This window comes from Castor canadensis, chromosome 13, assembly GCF_047511655.1.
Source record: "Castor canadensis chromosome 13, mCasCan1.hap1v2, whole genome shotgun sequence".
Lineage (NCBI taxonomy): Eukaryota > Metazoa > Chordata > Mammalia > Rodentia > Castoridae > Castor > Castor canadensis.
Genome location: NC_133398.1, coordinates 91,040,164 through 91,065,915, shown reverse-complemented (window position 1 = coordinate 91,065,915; position 25,752 = coordinate 91,040,164). Strand labels below are relative to the sequence as shown.

General features: G+C 40.1%; 1 protein-coding gene across 7 annotated transcripts in view; it reads left to right on the top strand.

Annotated features, from left to right (window-relative positions):
* Ntrk2 (neurotrophic receptor tyrosine kinase 2) overlaps positions 1-25,752 on the top strand; it is a 333,650-nt gene that overhangs the window by 267,997 nt on the left and 39,901 nt on the right. For all 7 annotated transcript variants that reach the window (XM_074052265.1, XM_074052264.1, XM_020153400.2 and 4 more), the window contains one exon: positions 1,116-1,350. In XM_074052265.1, coding sequence (XP_073908366.1) covers positions 1,116-1,350 — 235 coding nt within the window. The remainder of the gene's footprint in view (positions 1-1,115; positions 1,351-25,752) is intronic.

The following is a 25,752-nucleotide window of genomic DNA, read 5'->3' as shown; positions in this document are numbered from 1 at the left end:
GTCACCCATTTTAAAATTTATTTAAAATCCTCTATGTTTATTTCAAGTGTTGCAAAGTGTCTTGGAGGAGGCCTTCTCCTTTTGCCTTGGGAGGAAGAAGCCCTTGGCCCTACAGCAAAGCTTGCCCTTAATTCCTTGCCCTGTAGCGCCCCCTCAGGCCATGAGGGGCACTGATGCCTATTGGGCTGCCCACTGCAGGATTCCAGAAGTAGGACTGCCATTGCTGAGGGCTGCAGCACACCCACACCTGGAACCATTCTCTTCCCTGAAGCACACACCGCTGTAAGATGCCCTAAGTCATCACATAGCTGGGGAAAGGCCAGGTGCATAAGGGAAGAAAAAGAAGATTAAAAAATACCATAGCCCACCCAGCCAAAGTATGAAGACTCATACTTTGTCCAGCAAAAGAATGAATGTATTGTGATTCAAAAGAGCTCTCCTAGGAGGTGGCCAGGGCGTGTGTCTAGAGGAGGATGGGACGGAGGAAATGGTATTTTCAATTGGGAATTTCCGTTGGTATTTTCCTGGAACTCTGCTGAACTGAGTGTGGGGGAGTCAAGGTGGCTGAACACCATGCATGATCACAGATCAGGTAGGCTGCGGGCTCTGGTGCTGGTGAGGCCGCTCTGGAGCCGTCAACTTGAGGCTGGCAGCATGGCCTCCTGGAGGGAGTGGGGACCCTACGTGGGTGCTAAAACCATGGCTCTAGGAGATCCAGTCTCTCCCTTGTATTTATCTTGCTGAAGCCACCCTCTGCTTCTCAAGGTCACAAGCTGTGGCTACAGTTCCACCTCAGTAGTGTTCTGAAGCCCCTAAAATGTAAACCTCCCTGTCTATTGGAGGGGGGCGGGGGCGTGGTGAACACTTACCATTCAAGCCCACAAGGCCCAGGGAATTCCACAATCAGGGAAACGCCGCCCCCTGAGTGCTCTCCAAGCTTTAGAGGTCAAACTGTGGCTAATGCAAAGCATCTTTCTCTGCCCAGCGTCTTTTTAGCACCAGCAGCTGGCGGGGGTGGGGTGGAGTGGGGGTGATGGAGAGGGGTAGAGGGGAAAAGCGCCCCCTTCCCCTAATCAAAGAGCCGAGGCTCCAGCGCCCTCCTTGTCCTTCCCCAGGGCACATGGGCCTGACGCGGTGCTGATGGCCGAGGGCAACCCGCCTACGGAGCTGACCCAGTCGCAGATGCTGCACATCGCGCAGCAGATCGCCGCAGGCATGGTCTACCTGGCGTCCCAGCACTTCGTGCACCGCGACCTGGCCACCCGGAACTGCTTAGTTGGAGAAAACCTGCTGGTGAAGATTGGGGACTTTGGGATGTCCCGGGACGTGTACAGCACTGACTACTACAGGGTGAGTAGCTACCCCAACAAGGAGACCCTTTTTCCCATCATGTTCGTTTGCCGGGGCTGGCATAACAAAACATCACAAATTAGAGAATTTGACAGAAATTTGTTCCTCAAAGTTCTGGAGGCTGGACATCCAAGATCGAGGTGGTAACAGGTTTGATTTCTTCTGAGGCCTTTCTTCTTGGATTGCAGGTGGCTGCCTTCTTTCTGCGTCCTCCCTACCTATATGTGCATGAGTCCAAGATTTCCCTCTTTATATCTTAATTTCCTCTTCCTGTAAGGACATTGATCAGATTGGACTAGAGCCCACCCCCTTTTTACATAATCACCTCTTTAAAATCCCATCTCCAAATACAGTTGTGTTCTGGGCTGGAGTAAGATCGTTCAACATATACATTGTTCTGTCCATGACTCTCCAGAGTGGCAGGTAACATCTCCAGGAGATTTTCCAGGGAAGCTCAAAGGTTCTGGGGCACTGGGTTGGGGAAGGGGGCATGAGGTTAAAGGAGTGTAGGACTTAGGTTAGATTCTGTGAAAATTTACCTGGAGATTTTGAGAATGGAACGGAGATTGAACTTGTTCACATAAACAATAGTCCACTAGACCTGGGAAGTAGTTCCCTTGCAGACCCTGTTGGTTGAAAGCAGACTATAGACCGTTCTATTCAGTCTGCTCCTGCATTGTTCACAAGTGCTTAGTGGTCCCAAAGCTAAAATCACTGACAGTGGAGTTACAGGTAGAGATTCAAATCCACCAATTACTTGGAATTTTCCCCCCAGGTATGTCATATTTGTTAACTGAGATGTTGGAAATTGGGTTTGAGAGAAAGAGGACATTTCTGGAAACCTTGAAGCCATGTTAATTAGAGCAAAGGTTTGGGGTGATTTTCTTCTACTTCATACTCTCCATTTTATATTCCTGTTTGTGTTGCTTAACTTTCAAGGGGCAGAGGAAGGAAACAGGCAGAAGTTGTAGTGTGCTGGGTGGCTATAGCCTACGGGGATAAAATCTGGAACTTGAATGCCTTCTCCTAAAAAGGTGGTGCTGGTGAAGACAGCCTCTGGTTTTTTTTTTTTATCTTTTCCAAATTATTTGTTTTTGAGGAGATGCCTTGTCAGTATGTTTCCTGCAAGTCAACTTGCTACAATTGGTCTAAGACAATGAATCCATTGCCTTGCTCAATATTCTTCTGCAGATTGTTTTGTGGGTTTTTCCTTTGTCACTTTGATAGCTTTCTCCACACATTTTTGTGTGGCAAAAAGGAATGGATGCCAAATTGAAGAGGATTCACATGATATATCTGCAGGAGACATGAGATTAACAGTCTTAACCTCAGTGTTCAAACTGGAGCTTAGATGCTCCAGCTCTTTCAGTGCTGGTGGGAATGTGAAACTATGCAGCTGTTTTGGAAAACAGTTCAGTAGTTCCTCAAAATGTTCAATATAGAGTCACCATAGAACCCAGCAATTCTGCTCCTAGGAATATATCCAAAAGAATTGAGATATGTTTACACAAGAGCATGTACACAAATGTTTATAGAAGTACTATTTATAATACTTAAAGAATATAAACAAATTAGATGTCCATCAACTGATAAATGGATAAACAATGTGGTAATACGTGCAATGGAATATTATTTAGCAATACAAAGGAATGGAGTACCAATTCATGATGTCACATGGATAAAAACAGTATGCTAAGAGAAGAAAGCTAGACACAAAAAGCCACATATTGTGTGATTCCATTTAGTTTTTCCAGAATAGGAAGATATATGGACACTTGAAGTTGGTTAGTGTTCCAGAGGCTGGGTGGAAGGGAGTTTGACAAGTCACTACTCTTGAGTACCAGGATTCTTTTTGGGGTGATAACAATGTTTTAGAATTATATAATGGTAACAGTTGCACAATATTGTGAATATACTTTAAAGAAAACCCACTGAATTGTGTACTTTAAGGGGGTAAATATCATGGTATGTGAATTATATCTCAAAAAAGAAAAAAAATTTTGAAAAATAAAATGATAGCAAAATAGTGGCCATCACTTTGATCATAAGAAGTTAATCTTGGTCATTTATTCATTATAAAAACACTGGCATTTGCCATCTGCCATACTTATTATCATTTATTAAGAAAATCCCCCACTTAGGTGACAAGATTCCAAAGTACTTCCTGACAAGTTGATTGAAGGAAATAATGATTCCTAGTCCCTTTATTTATTAAATGTTCTTGGAACTATCCCAGTCAATAACAAATGTGTTTTGGATGTCACATTAATTTCATTCTCCTTACCTTATGGCTATGACTTAGTTAAAGGTTTGTGATTTTTTTGTTTGTTTGTTTGTTTTCCTCACTAAGAATGAGAGAAAAGAACCAGCCTTACATTGGCCTTGCTATAGGTAAGAATGGACAGGAAAGGGTAGGGAATTAGGTGATGGATGGAAGATCTGACCATTGGATAGTATCCTAGGAAAATGAAGAAATTGAGAATTTTATTTTGCCTTCTCTAAAATTTCAAAATGATAGTCCAACTTTTGGTTTCATAAAGTATTTATCATCACAGAACTGGTTCTGGGGATATTTTTCTTATTAAAATTGCATATCAGTGGGTACCACTGATAAGCAATTGACTCACCATTCTGCTGAGCTTGTCAAATGAGCAAGCAAAAGGTATTGCTAGGTTTTGTAAAACTCCAGTGCACCTGCAGTGGCTATATCCCAGAGCACTCTTACTTTCACATGAATTATCCTCCTGAAGGATCACTTCAGTTTAGTTTTAAACCCATCCTCATCGTGGTATCTCTTGCTCTTCTATGTCACCATAGCAGAAGGTTGGTTTCAGGTTTCTCATTGGCCAACACCTTGAGTAAGTTTCTCTTCATTCTTTTCTTCTTATCTTCTCCAACAGCCTGCATCAAACTCCAAGGTGAGGAGTCACTACAGCGAATGTGGGCTGTCATCACCAATGTCAAAAGTCCTTTCTGTCACAGTGATAAAAGGGTTTTGTGTTAGCCTAGGCTATCTTATATGGAAGGATGGTGATCAGGAATGAGTCAACTCAACTGAGTTAACTTATCTTTAAGGAAAAAAACAAAACAAAACAAAACAATACCACTAGAAGCCTGAGTCTTCTGCTCCTGGTGGCTTGTGAACAGCCTTATGTGGTGGCCAAATCTCTGTGCAATCTGTGGTGGGAGTATCTGGTGGCAGCTGTTTCTCGAAAAGGAGATGGCAGCGCCAGGAAGCAGCTTCAAGGCTTCCACCCTGTTGCAGCTGAGTTAATTATACCCTCCCAGCGAAGGGAGGAATCAGAACGCTACATTTGCATTGAAACCAGCCCCTACATGGCGGTCCAAAATTACTCTAGCATTTATGTTCTCTGAATTGTTTTAATTAGCAGCTCCGCAGTACCACTCTTCTATTTTTTTATTCTTTTCTTCTACTAGCAAAACCTGACATTTAGGAAACATCTGATCCAGATTTCTGTTACATCCTGCTTGTTGAAAACCTAGGATCTTAGTTTACTTGGTCATTACTCTGCTCCTGTGGAGCCATTGAATTTTTTTATAGGAAACTTTGGTGGTTTTCTGTGCTTGGGTCCAACATGTGCTTAAAATAATTGTGATCTGTTGGTGAGTAGAGAGCTCCAAACGTATGAAATCCTAATGTTTAAGTCTTGCTTTAGCTTTATTTTGAGGTGATAAGAAATCCTATCCTTCAATTCATCTTTCACTTAAGAAAAAGAGAAAAGGGAGCAGAATAGGTAAGTTGATGTATTATAGGCATGTTAAGAAGCAAATGAATATAAGTTGTCTAAGCAACTTATATTCAGAATCCTAAGTGTTATAATGATATCAACAAAGTCTAAGAAATTGGTGGGTGCTCAATACCAGATTATTATCGAGAGAGAGAGAAAGACAGAGAGAGAGAGAGAGAGAGAGAGAGAGAGAGAGAGAGAGAGATGTTGGATTTAAAAACAACTGATATAACAAGTAGGCAATAAACTGATTTGAACCTCAGCATCTTTTTCTTTACCCTGTCTACCCTGGAGTAAGAAAGTTGATGAAATAGAAAATAAAGTCCTGATCACAAAAAGCGGAGAGATTTAGATAGTTTAAGAACTGGACAAACAGATAAAAATAACCAAGAGTTAACTTTCATACCTTGGTTTTTAAAAATAATGTGTTTAGTTTGAAGAACTGTTTTTTGTAATGTGAACATTGCTAAATAGACAGGTAGGTATATACACAGATAAACTCATTCCAAAAATATTTTAGTGTCTTCTTATACAATATACCAATGATACTCCTTCTATAAGGAACAGCATAAGAGCCAATTCCAGTTTCACCTCCTCTCTTGCTTCCTACAAGAATAATTGCTCACAAATCTGGGATTCCCTCATTCGAACAGGAATTACAGGGTAGAGCATCTTGCACCAATCAAATTAGTTCATTTCTATTTTCCCCTCACTAATGTCCACACAAACTGGCATGGTGCATGGTGGTCAGTATGTAATTGTTGAACAAGTTAGTATGTTTTACCCTACAGATGCATTCAGAAGATGCTCAGGAAGCATGAGCCTCAGGAAGTAAAGCTAGGCATTTAGAGATACACTTATCTCTTTGCAGTAAAGAGACAAGGACTAAAATTTTACTTCCATTGATCACTATTAGTAGAAAAACTTCTGGTATACTATGTTTAGAACACTTGAAACCAGACATAATGTTCATTTTTAGGAGCAACTCAATCCCTTCCTGTAAGAGATATGTCCTTTGCGTTATTAATTCTCATTTGCATATATTATTTCCATATTTTTTTCTGCCCCTATATAATAGTTATATAATGATTCTTAGCTTCCACATGAACAATGATAAGCCTTTATCTCTGGGCTCTTTTGACCAAAGTGGCCTCAGAAACATAAGAGATTGTTAATTTTATGAAATCATCTTCAATCTATGACTCTATGAACACTTAGAGAGAGAACAGCTCAGAGGAACCTGTCTGCCAGGGAGAAATCAGAACATTGAGTTCAGACTCATTCTATATTAAACTGAACTTGCATAAATTGCTTCAAAATTCTAAATTGGTTTAATTTGTATTCAACCTTTCCTAATAACCTTTTACATGTCCTTTGGAGTTGCAATAGGGTTCAAGAGTCCTTTCATCCATTCATTCATTTATTCATTCACTATTCAACACGTGCGTGGGACAGCTTCTATGTGCCTGATGCTATACTAGACACAAAAGTCATGTAGATAGAGGGAAGAAGGCACATGGGCTCTTCTCGGACATTTCAACACAATGTTGTAAATGCTGGAACCTCAAAGAGGAAAGCAGAGTAGTGTTTACCTAAACATGATATTTGAGGGGCTATTTAAAATGTAAACCAAAAATTGTCCTACTTAACAAGAAGGATTAGGAGAGAGAGGAAGGCATATAAAATAGCATATAAAGGGAGATATTAGGATAAACATTGGTGTGTGGTCAGAGAATGGGTGGGTACTCATTCCCCATGCACCTGGGGCTGTGTTGGCTGTTGCCAGATTTCACACGGGCATCTTGGCCATGCCAGTGACTTTGAACTTCATTCTTTTGGCAGCACAAAGCTAGTGAGAGTTTTTACACTAGGAAATGGCATATCAGAATGCATTCTGATACTTCATCTGATCCATGAAAATAGATCCTCCTAACAGAGGCCATCAGCTCTGGCCCTGTGCCTACTTGATTTGCCTCTTAGAGCAGCATCTCTTAAACTGGGTCTATACTTCAGTAAAAGAGACCCAGGGTCATAAGGTAAGCAGTCATTTTCCTGGCTTCAAACTCCTCAGAACCTTTCATCTCTTATGGTGTCTGTGCCCTATTAATAAGAGCTGTAGAAAATTCCAGAAAACAGCATGGTAGAGCTATCCTGGAAAAGAACTTTCTAGTACTCCATCCCATCCATTCCCCCCCATCTAGTGACAAGTTAGCAGGAGTGGGGTAAATTTCCTTTACTTTTTGGTCTTCTGAGATTTTTATTTTGTAAGTACATAGACATGCTACATGCAAAAATTAAGTATGGTTCAAGGTGTACCTACCAGGAAGAGTGGGCACCACCCAGGAACTTGGACTCGTCACAATCTTCAGCAGGTGATTTCTCTCCCTGTATCCTATTTTTGAAGCAGTGAGGCCAGAGATTTCTCATGCCTGCGATATTCCATGCTTTTGCATCACTCAGTCCAGAGCCACTTGTTAACAAGGAAAAGTTAGCAGGGGAATAAGGGAAAGGACATCAAATTTGGATCCTGAAGACAAAAGTTCTAATCTCGAAATTCCCTTTTCTAGCCTTATGATCATAGCAGTTTGGAGTGCATTTAGCTAACAGTAGCAATATGGTACTAAGTGTGGCTAACCAGAAAGAGAGTTGTTTTGCTTATGTGACAAGAAGTTTGCAGGTGGGCAGTTTCCAATTAGTTCAGAGACCTTCTAATCTTGGAATTATGGACCGACATGCAGAATTTCTTGGTCTTTTACTCCTGGCTGCAAGATAGCTGCAGCAACTCCAAACACCAAAATTGGAATTGGAAGAGGAAGAAGGCAAGGCTGCTACAGGGAGCAAGTAGATTGTCCCTGCATACCCTTTTTCCATCAGAAAATAATCTTTCCCAGAACATTCCCTCTTTAAAGTCTTTTTTTTATATCTCAATTGCCAGAGCTGGGTTAATACTAAGGGCTGAATTCACCAAAGATCAATGCCTTATTACCTAAAACCTAAAATAAAACTGATTCGATTATAGGGCCAAAAGAAATGAATGGATTTGAGGTAAGTAAGAAAATTGCCTGTCATATTGACCTTATGTGCCATGATAACCTTCATTTCTTTGTTTGCAATGAGTTCTTGCCTTTAAATGATCTTGAGAACAATAAATTGAAGTGATACATAATCACTGGTTAAAAAAAAAAGAAACAGAAGAACTGGAATTTTTCAGTGAGAAATCTTTGTTTTTATAGATAATGCTTCTTTTTTTTTCCTCTTAAGATTCTTTACTACTAGTCCTGGGCAATTTAATTATGATATGCTTGCTGTAGTTTCATTCATACTTCCTACAGTTGAGTGGGTTGGGTTTCTTGAATTTGTGGACTTACAGGTCTCATCAGTTTAGAAAAAAAGTTTTCAATTATTTCTTCTCTTCCTTCCACCAAGGGACTCTACTTTCAAAGTATCAAGCCACCCGATGCTGTCACGTGGCTCACTGAGCTCTTTTCATATTTTTGGACCTGCTTTTTCTGTTTCATTTCACAAGGTTTCCATTGTTATACCTTCAATTTAAGTAATCTTTTCTCCACTGATGTCTAATATTGCATTATTCCTATTCAGCATGTTTTTCAATACACCCCTTGTTTTTTCATTCTGTGAGTTCTATGTGAGTCTTTTCTTACATCTTCCATGTCTCTATCTAACTTTTTAAGCATGTAGAAAATAGTCATAATAAATATTTCAGTCTATTTGACTATAATTCTATCACCTGTGACAGTTCTGGATCACTTTCAGTTAATTTGGGTCTTCTTCTCATTATGGGTCATGTTTTCTGTTCCTTTGTATACATGATCATTTTAGATTGGATGGCAGATATTGTGTCTTTGCCTTATCAGATGCTGGATATTTTTATATTCTTATAAATATTTTGGAGCTTTGCTCAAAATATAGTTATATTTCATGAGAATGATTTGATCCTTTTATGTATTGCTGTTGAGATCTATTAGGCAGGGCCAGGGCAATGCTGACTTTATAGCTGATAATCCCCTCCTGTGTACCCTATGCCATGCCCCAGGGATCTGCTCCACGGGATCTAGCATGATTCCTAGTCCTGTGTGAGCACCAGGCATTGTTTCTTCCAGTCTTTGGGTAGTGTCCTCATGTACAGGAACTGATTAGCATTCAGCTCAGCCTTCAAGGGCATACTCTGCAGATCTTCAGTGTTCTTTGTGTGCAGATCTCTCTTCTCTGGCATTCTGTCTTTTCAACTCTATTCACCTTGATCTCTCTAGACTCTCAGCTCTATCTTCTCAATTGATGATGTGTGTTAGTCAGTTTTTTTCATTGCTGTGACCAAATCCTAGTCATAAACAATTTCAAGGAGGAAGGATTTATTTTGGTTCACAGTTCCAGATATTTCAGTCCACGATGGTGGGTAGAAACCTGGTAGAGCAGAGCAACTGGTGGCCAGAAGCAGAAAGAGAAAATGCATGCACTCTGGCTTTCTCCTTTTAGCTGTTTCATTCCATCTGAGTCCACAGCCTGTGGAATGGTGCAGCCCACATTCAGTAAGGATCTTTACCCTTAGTTAATTTCTTCTGGAAATGACCCCACAGACAAACCAGAGGTGTGAACCAAGTTGATAATCAAGGTCAACAAGGAGCTTGCTTGGATCAACTCATGACCCCCTTTCAGTCTCTTTCCATAAATTAAGCTTGGGCAATCACATGACTCACCATGTTTGCTTCTTGTCTCTTGGGGATCACTGTCTTTCATTACCTTTCTCTAGTGTTGTGAAAGCAGTTTATATATGAATCCATTTTGGGCAGTTTGGGAATGGGATCAATCTCTTCTCTGTTGTTTCATCATTCCTAGAAGCAGAAGGCAGTTGCCACCTCTGTCGGTGATGAATATGTCATTTCAAAAACCTACCAGTGAGCCACCGACAATCTACAGTAAAGAGAAGCAAATTCTCTCATCTTTAAAACACCTACTTCCTGTGAAGGTTTTTTTCTCTTTTAAATTAAATAACTTACATTTACATAATACTTCTACAATTAAAGTTTTCCTGCCTACACAAGATTATTACTTAAGTAGGAGAGTAGGTTTTCTCCATCTCTAGTGAGTACTGAGCAAGAGGAAATGATCTTAGCCTACTTGTTGCCTCTGAGAGATTACTCAGGCTGAAAGTGTGAATTGGTTCAAGGTGGCACTGGGAAAAAAGTGGAGGCAGAATATTGATAGTGCTCCACATTTCTCACATTCTCCCCAAGTTTTTGCTCTGTGGTCAGGGTTGGAACACCCTGGATGGATGAAAAGCCTAGATTTATCCTAGAAGGTGTTGCATACATAGTTCCTAACATGCCTCTTCAATATGCAGTTATTGAGTAAGACATGTTCTGTTCTCTGAAGAAAAGCATAGATCTCCTGGGGAGAAAACACAAAAATGAATCACTCTGATGCCAGGCACTGTGATGCATGCTATAGAGAGTAAATTGATCAGTGAGGAGATGTGGGATGAAATCTGCAAAGTTCAATGGAAAAAAAATGGATTTGACCTGAGTCTTAAAGGAAGAAGAATATCAGGTAGGTGTGCTGTTAACCTTAAAGTGTCTTCCAAAGCTAAGCATGGTGGCTCACACTTGTAATTCCAGATTGGGAGGATCATGGTTTGAGACTAGCCTGGGGAAGAAGTTAGCAATGGCCTAGCACTGTTGCTCACACCTGTAATCCCAGCTACTTGGGAGGCAGAGATCGGGGGATTGTGGTTCGAGGCCAGACTAAGCAAAAAGTTAGCAAGATCCTTTCTCAACAAATAAGCTGGGAACAGTGGTGTTGCACATATGTAACCCCAGCTATACAAGAGACTTAGGTAGAAGGATCAGCCCTGGGGAAAAGGCACAAGATCTTATCTGAAAACTAAGTAAATCCAAAAGGAGCTGGGGACATAGCTTAAGTGGAAGAGTACTTGCCTATCAAGTGCAAGGCTCTGATTTCAAATTCCAGTACCACAAAAGAAAAAAATAGAAAGAAAGAAAGAAAAAAGAAAAAGATTATTCCACATGACTGGAGTTAAATCTGAAGACCTTGTTGCAGTGCTTCTTGGGCAGAATGCCTTAGTTCTCATTGAATCTCCATTAAAATGCCAATGCCTCGCACAGTCCTAGACCTAAAGTAGCTTCCAAGAAAGATTGCGTAACATTCTTCTTGGCAGTCTTTCAAAATAAAGATGCCATCAATGTACTGAGTCCTCAGGATGGGAATTGTTCCTAAGTCCCTCTGAGACTCACCTTCATCTTCTTAACTCTCCCTAACTCTCTTAAAGTTCTGTCCTCAGGTAGTTATTTCAAATTTCTGGAATCCTACTTTCCAAATAAAGTGAATCCCAAATAGGCTACACTAAAAGAACTATCAAACAAAATTTCTCATGAGACATGACCTTGAGATAATGTCTCACATGTGGCCTGCTGTTCTGGCGGTGGCTTGTACACAGACATTTACCACCTTTCAATGTCTCTTTTATTCTGTTTCTCCATGCTCAGGATGTCTTGAACAATACTTACTTAGAGAATGAGTCTACTTCTCATCCCCAAATAGCATTTCATTCACAATCGTGTGTAAGAAATAGATTTGGGTTCATTTGGAAATGCCATGGTTCAATGGACCTGGGCTCTGATGGTAAAGAGAGAATATGGTTAAGTGCTATGGCTAAAATTCAAAAGCTCTTTCTCTTTAGAAGTCCTAAAAATCCTTGTATTGTGATGATACCATAGCCACCGGAAAAGTAAAAGGTTATGTTTGAGAGAGTTTGTAACAGAACCTATTGTATTTTTGGAGCTTGATCAATAAGACCAGTTGTAACATTGCCACCTGAATCTTAGCATAGATGAGATCAGGTTATGTTGTTACCTAATGTCTGAGAAGAATCACTATAAGGGTCTTATACATTAGACTCATCTAAAAAGTTTATTCGAAATACAAATTTCCAATTTTCCTCCAAATCCCCACCTCTCCACCAAGATGCTGAAATTGGTACCTCTTAAGGTGAGGCGGCGATGTTCCAAATTATTCAGATATGTGACTAACCGTGGGAACCTACCCAGTGAGATGGGGAAGCCAATAGATTTCTGTGTAAGACACTCCTATGCCTCCATCGGTCCTCCCTCCCTGCAGGAGCCAGAGCTCCCGCGCCTGGCAGGTCTAGGCAGACCCCTGCTGGTCTTCTCTGTCACTGCATGTGTGGGTGACTGGGGGGCCTTGCTCAGGAAACATAAGAAAAGGCTTGTGAAGAGTCAAACAGCTTGTCAAGGTATCCTTGTGGGTGTCTATTGAAGTGTCACAGTATGAAGGCTTTTTATTAGCAGCTATTTTAGAATCCTAACACTGAAATGGAACAGCTTCTTCCCTACATGGTACTTCCAGGCTGCCTCCCTCACCGCGCTGCGACAGCAGCAGCTTTCTCATAAGGGGGCGGAGAACATGACGTTGGGCTCCTTTGACGGCTGAGCCTGGCTCAGTGGCCCACGCCCTGAGCCCTGGAGATAAATCGGTTCATTCACATGTTCCTGATGACGGGGATACGCAGAGGCCGAGCAGGACTGGAGGCTGGTTTTGAAAGGGTAATAGAGGCCGTTGTGCCCCCTGTGAAGGGCACAGAGGAGCATCTACTCCAAGGTGAAACTGTAGGCGAGACAAGTCCCACAGCAGTGCTCTCAGCTTACATCCTGCAGCCACTTACATTCTCCTAGCTCTCCTCAGGCAAGTAGTGGGTTTTTTCTGGAAAATTCACTAGACATCATTGTAGAAAACAGTTGTGAGCTGAAAACTCCCGTGAATTCCTTAGAGTGCTGATGCTGGGTCTTGTAAGGAAGACTAAGGTACTTGGCTTCCTTTTATATCCCAGCTTGACGTGTACTCAGCCGAACCACCTCTCGGTAATACAGATTTTTAAAAAATCACGTTCAGAGAGGTAGAGGCTCTTTCCTGAGAGGCCATGGCTTATTCCTGATGCAGAGCCGGCATCGAACCCCTGTTTGCAAAGCTTCCTTTGTTTGGCTTTTCCGTGCTCTCAGCTCAGCCCTTCTTCTCACTGGGAAATAGACAGGGTTGCCTTGGTATCCTCACAGTTCTGTCCTCTGTGGTCATAAAGGCCCATCTGGGACAGTGTAGAACAAAGCTACACATTTTTATTGGTTGGAGGAGGAAAAGGGATACTTTAAATATCAGAACTATCACCTTTTATTTATTTTAGGGGGCAGAACTAGAAATTGAACTCAGGGCCTTGTGCTTGTGAGGCAAGTGTGCTACCACTTGAGCTACACTTCTGATCCTTTTGCTTTTAGATTTTCTTTTTTCAGATAGGGTCTCATGCTTCACCTGGGCTGGCCTCAAACTCTCTGTCCTCCCACTGCCACCTGCTGAGTAGTTGGGATTACCAGTGTTCACCATCATGTGCAGCCCAACCACCACTTTTTAGGTTGGAAAGGGGCTTCAGGAACAGTCTGACCCTTTGCTTTCAGGACAGAATCCTTATCTTCCATCCAACCTTGTAGTTCTCCAGATTTTGGTCATTTCTAATTCTAACTAATATGTCAAGGAACATAGGCTCACAGACAATAGAGCTGGGTCAGTTTTCACTGGTAGTATGTATGCGGTGTGACTTTGATCAACTTATTCATCTTCTCTGAACCTTACTCATTTTTTTGTGGGACTGAGTTTACACTTTGCAAGGGCTTCACACTTGCAAAGCAGGCACTCTATCGCTTGAATCATACCTCCAGTCCATTTTTCTGTGGTTGTTTTGGAGATGGGGGTCTGGTGAACTATTTGCCTGGGCTGGCCTCTAACCTGATCCTCCCAATCTCAGCCTCCCAAGTAACTAGGCATGAGCCACAAGTGCCCTGCTGAACCTTACTTTTCATCTTAGTGAAATGGTCAAGAACTCTGGTCTTTCTCTACTTAGTGCTGTCATGAAGCCACCATGGAAAGTGCACAGTCTCTGTATGTAATTTTTAATCAGTGCTATTATTGCCATGGATGAGCAGGGACAAAGCAGAATCCTGCCATGGACTCTGGGCTCCACCTTCCATGCTGGAAGGGATGTTCTCACAGGTAAGCATGACTGAGTCCAGGGCTGATTTCTCAGGGGTGTGGGCATGGCTGCAGGTCCTTGGAGAATGATCCCAGGTGCTGCTGTTGGGGCATGTATATGCTCATCACACATACCTGCTTTTCATAGCTCTTGAATTTATGACATACGCCCCCACCAGTGTTTTTCAGCCATTCTTCATACACTCTTGAGCTAGAGTGATGTTTGTGAGGTCTTCAGCAATATGAAAGAACTCATTCGGATCCCTAAGTGCCTGCTGATCTGTACTCCAGGTTTCTTCTGTTATGTCCTTCAAAGCAACTTTAGCTGCCACCATTAAAAACACAGTTAACAGTGTGTGATAGGCCTCCTCTGTCTCTTTGTGGTTGGTCCAGAACTTGCTTACCTTTTGTCAGCCATTCTGAGTCAGAATTATTTGCCTGAGCATGAATCATGTGTCACAAATGGAAACTGTCATGGCATAAGCCACACACATTGCAGAACAAGCTGGGCTTGCTTAGCGTGGGACAGGACTCTGCTCTGCAAAACTTGGGAAGACGGAGGACGCTTGCCCCAAGTAACATTTTAAGTGGATAAAACAAAATGCAGAGGGTTACATTAGAGCAGATTTATAAAATGTTTAAAATATGGTATAGTAACACATCTTTGTATTTGTGAAAACATTAAATAATGAGATCTGGCAGCAGGTCTAATAACTACTGTAATTTCAAAGTGATGAACATAAAAGATGTTTTGGGATATCACCAACAACAATAATGTGACTTGAAAATAACTGATTTCAACAGATAACAACTTCATAGATTCTGCTAATACTACTGTGGTTTGGTGCCTATGTAATAATTAAAAGAAATGATAAATTTGTGTTAAGGGTTAGTGAAGATTAGATGCGCTTCAAGTTTATAGAACCCCCTGTATCAAATCTGTGAAATAGTTTAGGGTCTGTGCATTACAGGTAAAGGATTCCTACTGTAGAGAGCTGTGGAATAGTGAATGAATGCTCATTAGGCAGGTACAATAAAATTCTATTGGTTAAGAACATTCTAGAACATCAGATGCATAGAGGTAGGGATAGCATAGCACTATAAAGAGCATACTCTGGAGCCAGACTTTTAGAATTCAAATTCCAGCTCTGCCTCTTATTAACTATGTGACCTTGAATAAGCTACTTAACCCCTTGAGACCCTAGTTCTCCAACTTTTAAATGCCATCAATAATAACACTTTCTCAAAGAAATGTTGTAAGAGTTGAGTGCACTTTAAGAAGTGCCTATGTCATAGTGGGCACTATATGTGGCAGCTATATTGTATGTATATGATGTATGATACTGTATATAAACACAAGAAGAGGATGTCTTAGAAATCAATAACATTAGAGTAGACCGGCACTGGGCAGGGCAGTGTTAATGAAGGCATGTGCACGCACACACACTGGTGTCTGATTAGCTGTGAGTTCAGTCCATTGTTCTCTACCTTTCAAAGATACTGCAAGGAACCTTGCCAAGAGCTCTGTTGAAATTCTTATACTTCTTGCCAAAGGCCATTGCTTATCCCCTTCAGCAAGTTCACCTGCAAGGAAGTAGATGATCACTGGCTAGGACTTCATCTTGATGAACCCATACTTGCTCCTGGTCATCACTGAAAGCCTATATGCTCTCAAACCATCTTTACATGGTTTGTGTGAAAATTCAATCTGGAACAAAAGTCAAGTTTAATTATCAGTTGTTTCTATAATCCCACTTCACTCTCTTTTGAAAATTATGTCAATCTTCATCCATCTCTTCATATATCCTTTTAAAACTTTGCATTAGAAAGGAATTTTACCATATTTTTTCTATCTTTCCTAGATTTGAGATCAATCATTTTGATGGAACAGAGAGCATCAAAGCAGGAATTATGTAGCTAATTTACTCAAATAATTATTGAGCATGAGTATCTTGTATGCTGGGCATTAGGGAGAAAACTGAACAAAAATGAACATTTTAGCTCCTGGAGGTAATGATCCAGTGGGAGAGCCAGCCATTTATCAAATAATCCCACAAATATATATATCAAATAAGGATGGTAATAAGTGATATGAGGCAGACATCCTGAGGGCCACAAGAGACTAGAATAAGGGAATCTGACCTGGTACAGGAGCTCTGGAAACATGAAGGAAAGCATCTTTAGACTGGGTTTTGCCAGTTGAGCTAACTAGATCAAAAGATGGAGAATGTTGCTTTGGGGCAGAGGAAACAAAGGGTAGGAAGGACCTGAGCATGGTGAAGGAAGTGGTGAATGTTCTCCACAAAATCCAGGTGGAAAAGGAGAAAAAGAGGAAGTCACACAGCACCTTCTTGGTCGTGCTTGGGTTTTTCCTTATCACAGAAGGAGTGGGCTGCCTCTAAGAGCTGAGAAAAAGATGTGCAGTTTTGCAACTTTGGGTAGCCACAGTGGCTGTAAGCAGATGGGCTAAGGAGTTCTTTCAGAAGCTTAGGAGGGAGCTAGTGATATGGTGGAGAAAGATGATCACAATGGAGATGGAATGAAGTAAAGGAACTCTTTTGGAGGCAAAACTGCAGAACCTAGAGATGGCTTTGGCATGGAAAGGAAAAAACAGAAGAAGATATCAAGGGTGTGAAATAGGTTTCTGACCAATATTACTGAGAAATCTTGTATCCTTCTGTGACCTGGTTTTTGTAATGGGCTGGAAGGAGACCAAGAGTTCAGTTGGATGCATGTTAAGTTTAAGACATGATTTTAAGCCATCTGTATTCAAAAGTGGCTTTAACAAACAAGAAAGCACTCAGAAGAGGTGATCAAGAAATCTGGAACCATGCTAGAAGCAGGAGAGTTGAGGGAACTGGGGACTTTGGGTCAAGAGAAAAGAAGACCTGGATGTGAACACAGTAGTTGTCTTCTGCCACACAGATGAGGGGTTGTGGTTCCAGGGACCAGAATTATGGCTGTTGCACAGATGACTCATGAACATATTTGTACAATGTAAATAGGAATTGCCTAAGAAGAAGAGCTGTAATACAGACTGCCTTGCCAAGAGATGTGTTCTTTGTCATTGAAGGGATGTGTCCAAGTGTGGAGTTTCTATGATGATGTAGAAAGGGCTCGGTGTTTTTTATTGTTGTTGTTTTTTTGGCAGTACTGGGATTTGAACTCAGGGCCTCACGCTTGTTAGGAATACGCTCTACTACTTGAGCTGCTCTTCCAGCCCTCAGGCTTGGTGTTCTATAAATTGTGTTCCATGGAATTAGGTCATTTTGTGAAGGACTTCAAGGATTGGTTCTGTAGGCAGTTGATTTCGATTTCATCTACTTCTGCATTTTATAGTTGTTAATGGAACTACAAATATTAAGTGCATCATAAGCAATAAAACTAATGAAAACCAACATGCTCAGATGTGTTGTATATACAATTTTAACACATTGGGCAATAGCAAAACCTTAATGTGTTTTGTGGTTTATTTTATAATGCATAGATGTTACCAATTTGAAGTTCTAGAAATAAATTCATACTGGTTCAATGCACTTTTATTTTCATTATTTGGAGGATCATATTTCAAGACTATTGTGATTTAGATTACTTTCAAAGACACTCATTACTCAAAGAGTCCAAGAGTTTTATTTTGACAATTAAAATAAGCTACCATATTCTCATTTCTATAAATTTGTTTTAGCCCAAATAGAAAAGATGCGGCCAGATATTGGTCCTCTATTCACAGGGAAACATGAAATATTCTGCTTCTAGAATCAACCATGGTCCCAACTCTCCTCTACAATAATCCCTCATTCCACACTCTCCTTGCTTCTTTCAAACTTGCCAAACTTCATCAGAGCTTTCAAAGGCATTGATTACATGTGCATGGGCTACTCTAAACAGCTTGAAGCTTGGTGTCTTATTATATTATGACATAAGTACTTAAGTAGCTCAAGAACCATGCCCAAAAGTTTCTCTGTCACAGAGAATTCCAAAATGTTCATGGCTTTGAAGCACAACTGACTGTGAGTAATTAAGTGGCAGTAGTTAAGAGAAAAAGGGGAAAATGGTAAGCAGAGCAGGGTAACCCAGAGAACATTTGATTCAATCTTTTGCCAGATGACTGCCTCACTGTTCCCCAAACTCTTCAGAAAAACCCAACAACTTAGCCACAGAGGGAACACTCACCTGAGCACACAGTTGACCATAACAGTCTTTCTTGTGGCTCAGGAACACCCTGCATGTGTCCTCAAATACTCCTGCTGAAATGTATGAGAAATCAATGGGAATATGGTGGCCTCTTTCAGCCTGTGCATTGTACTCTAGGTTTGCTCTACCCCCAAATCCTTTCAAACTAGAAACTATGTGAATTTTCCAATGAGCACAATACTCCCATTGTTAATAACTAACCACTTATAGTTACATGAACCCCAAGTGTGATAGTGATTTCTGTGCCTTAAGTGCCAGCAAGGTGACCTACATGTGGTCTGGGTGAACATGAGTCTCCTAGGGTTGCAATTTTGAAGGCCTTAATGGCAAAATGAGGACAATGTTTGTGGGGTCTGATGATTGTAATGTCCTTTTAACTTTAAACTGCTAAGCTCCATTTTCAGTTCCACTGAATTAAATAAAAAGCTACTCTTCACAGAGAAGACTTAAGATAAATTCTTAAAGCATTTACAAAGCTAGCAAAAAATAATGAAAACAAAACTAAAATTGTGTTCTGCAGATGGCAAAGATTTTCTTAGTAGCATTTTAAAAAATTTACTTATTTTCTTCTCATTACCAGCTTCCATGAATCATTCAGAGTTTTCTTTTGGATGCACCTTATCTCCTGACCTCACACTTAAGAGGATTAGATTATCTTCTTCCATCTTTTCCCTACTAGAGAAATATCCTTATATTATTTTAACTTTACTTATAAGCAAAACTTCATGGATGTTTTTGTTGTTCTGGATGTATGTGTGTATAGAGATTCATAAAATGACCAAGGAATGAAAAGGTATTTGACACCTGAGTATATCTTTGTGACAGACATGTCTGCCATGTTTCAGATTGGTATTTCTGGTGTATAACCAGGACCTTGCCTCTTAAAAAATAGCACAGCACAAAAAGTTCTTGTATGAGCCAATGTAAATACAATCAAGAGATGTCTTCAATAAATCAAACACAAGGGTAAATGCCTATGTTAGCTGACAGCATTTAAAGTAAGTGAAATATTGTCAATGTAATTTTCAGAGATCTCAGTTTTACAGGTGGTAATTTATTACTGCAGAAGATTAAAGGTCTTGCCCAACTTGTAGCTACATAGAGTGTACAAGAGTGTTCGTTACCACTTTGAAGAATAAAGGAAGAAGAACTCTAATCTTATCACTCTCAGTATCACACTTACTAGAAAACTATCATCATTATTCCAGCATGGAGACTGAGGGGGTGGAGGGTGACATGTTTTGGGGTAGAATTCTATAGTTTGGAATAGTGACTTTTTCATACTAACCCAGTTCAGTTTCTCATGTGATGGAGACAGCAGTCTCTCCTCCCTTGGTTCTCACCTCCTGTAGGTCAACTGAGAACATCCAAGTGGTAGTTCATGTCACTTGCTCTTCCTTTGTCTCTGCTGGCTTCAGCGTTTTTTAAGTAGGCTTAAGGAACTCACTGGCAGCTTGGGAGTTAAGGGCAGCAAGCCTGGACATCCCCTGGGTATGGCACATATCCAGGAAAAAAAGCTGCAAAAGAAAAGAACAGTGTGGGAAAGAAATGCCCACTTGAATGAGATCAGGATGTTCCGAATCTTGTCCTGGTGCTGCCCGGGGCTGCAGTGTGGTAGTGCCAGGAGCCACTCACTGCCCCTGGAAGCTCTGGGAGCACCTTGGAGGGGACACCTTCCTGAAGGGAGCACACCCAGGGCTTCAGGCAAAGGAAGGCCACCCAGTGGGAGTTCTCAGAAGAGGGAAGGCTCCTTTGAGAAGTGGTCAGCAAGACATTTTCACCCCAGCACTCATGAGAAATAAAGTTTTTTTCTCCTTCTTTCCCCAAATGCAAATAGCCTCTGTCCTTGAAATAAGGAAGATGGGTTGCTAAGCAATCACTTCTGAACAAGCACTCCCCCTGCCCCTTTTTCCTGACCCTTAGAACAATGAACACTTTTCAGCAAATGTAACCAAGATAGAGAAAAGACAGGGCAAAAAATAAAAATGGAATCAGAAATTACAGAAGGTCTGGTTCATAGAGTATGGGGAAAGAAATGTAAAATTAATAGGTTTTGCTCTAAGCAGACAATATTGGTGTTGTCATCAAAAGCCAAGTTGTACCAGCAACACAGCAGCCACTGTCCATGCTCTGTAGTGACCAGTGACCTTGAGGATATTATAATTACCAGTTAACTAGTAGTTCTTGGGTCTCTGTCTCTATCAGTGCAATGAAATTCGGAATTTATCATCAAATTTTAAAATAATCTTTATAGAAATTCCCATATTCCATTTGATCTTGCCAGGGTCTTTGTAGGAAATATACAATATACTGAAATCATGTGATAGAATAGATTTGGATAAAGGACCACTGACAAAGGTCTAGATAGATTTTAGGGAAAACACAAAGGATAGTCACCTTGGTCTGAAGAGACAAATAGAAGGTGTGGCTGCCTGAACTCAGGAAGGGTAGCTATCTGGAGACGGCCACTGGGTAAGAGCTGTGCTTTTCGGTAGAAGAATGCAGTCAGCCTGTGATGACTCCATGCTTAGATCCTGTCCTGGGGATAGAGGGGGAAGCCAGGGCACAAGGGAACTGGACCAAATACATTATCTCAGGCTGCCATACAAAGTGCCATAGACTGGGTGGCGTAAGCTACAGAAATTTATTTTCTCACAGTTATGTTTAAGATAAGGGTACACTAACAGTTAGGCTGTTTCAGTGAGGCTGATTTTTCTGGCTTGCAGATGACTACCACCTCACTGTGTTCCTGAATAGCAAAGAGTGAGTGCTGATGTTTTTTCCTGTTTTTTAAGGACATCAGTTTTATTAGTTCAGGCCTTTACCCTATGACCTCATTAACTTAATAAAGTCTCTTTCTTAGATGCTGTATGTGCTGTATGGTCACATGAGGAGTTAGGGCATCACATAGGAATTTAGGTGAACATAATTCATTGTATAGCACCAGCTAAGACACTCTGAAAGAACATAGTGCTGAGAACCTAAGAGAACCAGAATATCTTCTTGGGACACTTACTGCAAGATTGTAATTTACATATTCTTAGAAGGCCTGATACTATCCTTACTTAGTAGAGCCAACTAAAAGTTTAAGAGATCAGGTGGTTTGTCCAGAGAATAACCTTGAAGGACATATTTTGACCAATGTGCTTTAAAAATAATTTTTAAGGCCACTGGTTCCAAAAGAACTAGACACACAACCAGCAAACTCTGTTATCATTCAGTAGGGTTTCTTTGGCTTTTGTCCATTTAAAACATTTTCATGATAGAAGTAATGTTATAAAAACATTTTTTTTAAATTCTAAGAGGAAAATTAAATCATTCTGAAATCCACATGAGTGCATATTTGTGTATTTGTACAAACTGTTCTCTTGTTATTTTGTGTGTAGATAGATGTAGATATAGATACTTATAGATATATGCATCTGTGTGCATACACTGTTGAGTCTTATTATTTGCAGTAGTTAATGTTTAAAGTCTTTATAGATACTGAATTCACAAACACTGAACCTCCTGGTCCTAGTGGAAATACAGGGTCAAGTTCCTGTAATCCCTGGTCACATTTTTGTTAATTGATTAACACTTAGCCTTATTTATGTATTTTTCTGTTTAAAAGCATCTTATTGAAGATAAGATGGTCCCTAATTTGTGATCGTTTGACTTACAATTTCACAGTTTCTTCAGTAGTAAAAAAAAAAAACCCAATACTCATTTAATAATAACCATACTTCATATTTTGAATTTGGATCTTTTCTCAGGTTGGAAATTTGTGGTAGGATACTCTTAAGATGTTGGGCAGTGACAACGAGCTACAATTCCAGGTCAGCCATGTGACCACTAAAGGAAACAGCTGATACTACAGTGTGCTATAAGGCAAAGCTAGGATGTTTGGTAACTTAGGTATATTGAATGCATTTTTGACTTACTACATTTCCACCTTAGGATCAGTGTGCTGGGACCTAACCCCATTGTAAATCAAGGAGTATCTGTGCATTGTGGACTCATTAATATTGAACTCAGGGCCAACAGCCTGAATATAATTCATGCCTGAACAAAGTTTAGTGCACACATTTTCTCCATAAGGCACATTACAGTCTTTTGGGGCTTAGGAACATAAGGCAGCACTTCCATACTATGTTTGGAGACCACATTAAGTAGTAAAATAACCAAAAAAGACATACAAATTCAAAGAAAATCATGGTATTAAGCAGTCTTCAGAAAAGGATGCTTATTATGTAGGAAAGCTGAAACAAGATGCAGCGTCTCCATGTTGTGTGTTCATTGGAGATATGCAGGTCAGACAACTCAAACTTTTCACAGCACTGCACATGATTGTAAATGATGGCAAAAGCACCCCAAGTGTAGATTTTGGGGTTACAAGTAAATTTTAGGGAGCAGATACATTTTCAAATAAAGAATTCATAAATAATTAAAGTCTACTGTTTATACTCTATTCATGCACATACATATTTTATAGTTGTCCTCACCTTGAACTTATAATTTTTATTCAATTTTTGTGACTGGTAATGAGTGATCATAATAGTTTTAATGGCTAAATAGTATCCCACCTAGTTATGTTACCATAATTAAGCCTAATTCTTCCCTATCATTGAATTTTTGATTTTCCATTTAATACTATTTTAAATAATTGAGGGCTTTTTTCTTCTTTTGAATTAGTTACTTAGGATAAGTTCCCGGTAGTGGACGTAAAGCCTTCAAGAACATAAACATGCCAAGGAGCCAGTGGCTCACACCTATAATCCTAGCTACTCAAGAGGCAAAGATCAGGAGGATTTCGGTTTGAAACCATCCTGGGCCTTGCAAGGACCCTATCTAGAAAATGTATGACACAAAAAAGGCAGAGTGGCTCAAGTGGTAGAGCACCTGCCTAACAAGCATGAGGTCCTGAGTACAGACCCCCAGTACCACCAAAAAAGGGGAAAAAAAAGAATATAAACATGATTATGGCTCTTGATCTATATTGTCATCCTGTTTTGAAAATAGTAGTGTAGGACTTACCAATATATGAATATTATTGCTTACCAAGCCCTAGGTTACATCCAACCCTGAGAAGATTGGTAATTAAAGAAAAGTTTCTCAAATTCCTGTTTAAAATACTGTCAGATGTGAATCTGGATTCCTTTATTCATTGGGTCTCCTTCTTTGGTTTCTGTCCCTCTGACCTTTGATGAGTTCCTCTAGGGTCAAGGCAGGAAGTCAGTGGCCAAAGATGGCCAACATAACACCTCAACCCAAAGGGCAGGGCTGAATATGAGTATCACATCTGCAGTGGGGTGTCCCAGCTGGAGCTTGGGTCATATATTCAAAATGGTGCAAACAAGCTTGAATGCTGAAGAGTAAGAGAGTACAAGTAAATGAAAAATCTGAGAAGATGACAGCAGGATTTGATGGGACAACCTCAAGAAAGAAGTCAGACTGGAGTAAATACTTAAGATACCCATGCCAAGTTCTTGTATAAATATAGGTGAAACCTTTGTGACAGGGCAGATGTGCCTAAAAGAGCTAGAAAGAACAAATAGTAATATCTACCATTTCTCAATGTTTGTAAACCAATCTTGTTTTCTCATTCAGTTTTTTGCTGTTATGCTTACGTTTCCAATATTTGACATTATTTTTTGAGACATGGTCTCATATGTAGACCAGGTTGGCCTTGAACTCTTGATCTTCCTGCCTCGGTCTCTTTACTGCTGAAAATATAGGTGTGTACCACCACACCTGGCTCAAAACTTAACTTTTGAAGTCTTGATTTTCTTCATATAAGTGAATAACCCCTTAAAATATATGGGCATAGAGGATAAATATTTGTGTGTGTATTTACTCACATATATGCAATTAGCAAATAATTTTCCTGATCCATGATTTCCCACTTTAGTTTGGAAACAAAATATTGTTTATTTAATCTGTAGTTCAAATTTTGTAATAATTAGAACCTGATGACTTTTATGAATTTATAAATTACATGAAAAAGCATAGCATTTTGATGTCCTTTTCTCCCTAAGTGGGAGAATTGTGATCTCATTTTTTGTTAAAAATACAGCATTTTACATCAGTCATTATCTCTACAAGATAAAAAAGAGTTTTCAAGAGAGAAATTGTTTTGAAATGACCAGGTTTTTTTAATTACTTAGCAACCTCCAAAATGATAGGTTTTGGGGTTTTATTGATTATTCTGAAGATAAGTTTGTGTAGGCAAAATGATTACAATAGCTTAGCCAAGAAATTAGCTAATTCGTTGGGAAGCATGGTATCAATAAAGTTGATTGGTTGGTATTAGGTAGAATAACTAACCTAGTAATTTAATTTCTGAGTTTTTGTCTAGTCCCTGTTACTACCTAGACATTCTGATTAATGAAAGTGTAAACTGTTTAAGATATCTTGCAGTTTCTGAATGTTTGCATGCAATATCATTTTTCCATCTTATTGTGTTGAATTCTGTGTTGCACACCCATGGAATAATGGCTTTGTGTTGTATGTCAGTACTGGAATTTGAACGTGGAGTGGAGTTTGGTGGACTTTTGTCAGGATTGCTTTTATAAAACTCATCTACTTCCACCCCTGCAAAGACATACTTCAGGTTATTTGAGTGGGCCCTAATGACTGAAGACTAGGAAGGCAGGACTGAGAAGGATTCTTTCTCATTGGGACCTTGACTCTACAGTACCAGTAGTCCTGAGGAGGAAACAGATCTCTGAGTTTACCTCATCTCTAAAGAAATTGTGGCAGCATCAGTATCTCCTGAACCCTGGCCCAGACATCTCCCCTAGATTCCCAATAGTCTCTGTGGTCCACAGGAGGTATGTGATCTAAATCCATACAGTAGCTAAGTGCCTCTCATTTCTGTATGCTAGCATCACCACTGCAAGGATCCCCATACTTTTCTAAGGTGTATCTTACCCTCTTCGTACCAACATCTTCCTTTCAGTTTTGGTTCCCTCTCACTGCTTACCTAAAAACCAATGTACAATGACAAAACCACACTGTTGTGCACATTCCATAGAATATAAATATGTATGGTAACTGACACTTCTCCAGCACACAAGATAGCTACTATTTGATATTTACATGATCATCTGTTTTAAAGGAAGCAATGTATATATTTTGGCTTAAAAATAAATTTAAAGATGTGGCATAACCTAAATTAATCTCCATTCCAGAAGACATAATATAATGATATAGAATTATGTATCATAGAGAATGGTAGCATGTAGTTCAATATGTGACAGAGATTTTCTCTCTCAGAGCTTTGGTGGACTCTTTCTTTCCCCATGCCACTTCTGTTGGATGAAACAAAGACAGGGAAGCAGTAAAGCATACTTAATATTCTGACCCATCTGAATTTAGTGTTGAGGTCACTTTGTAGGTGCAGGAGCTG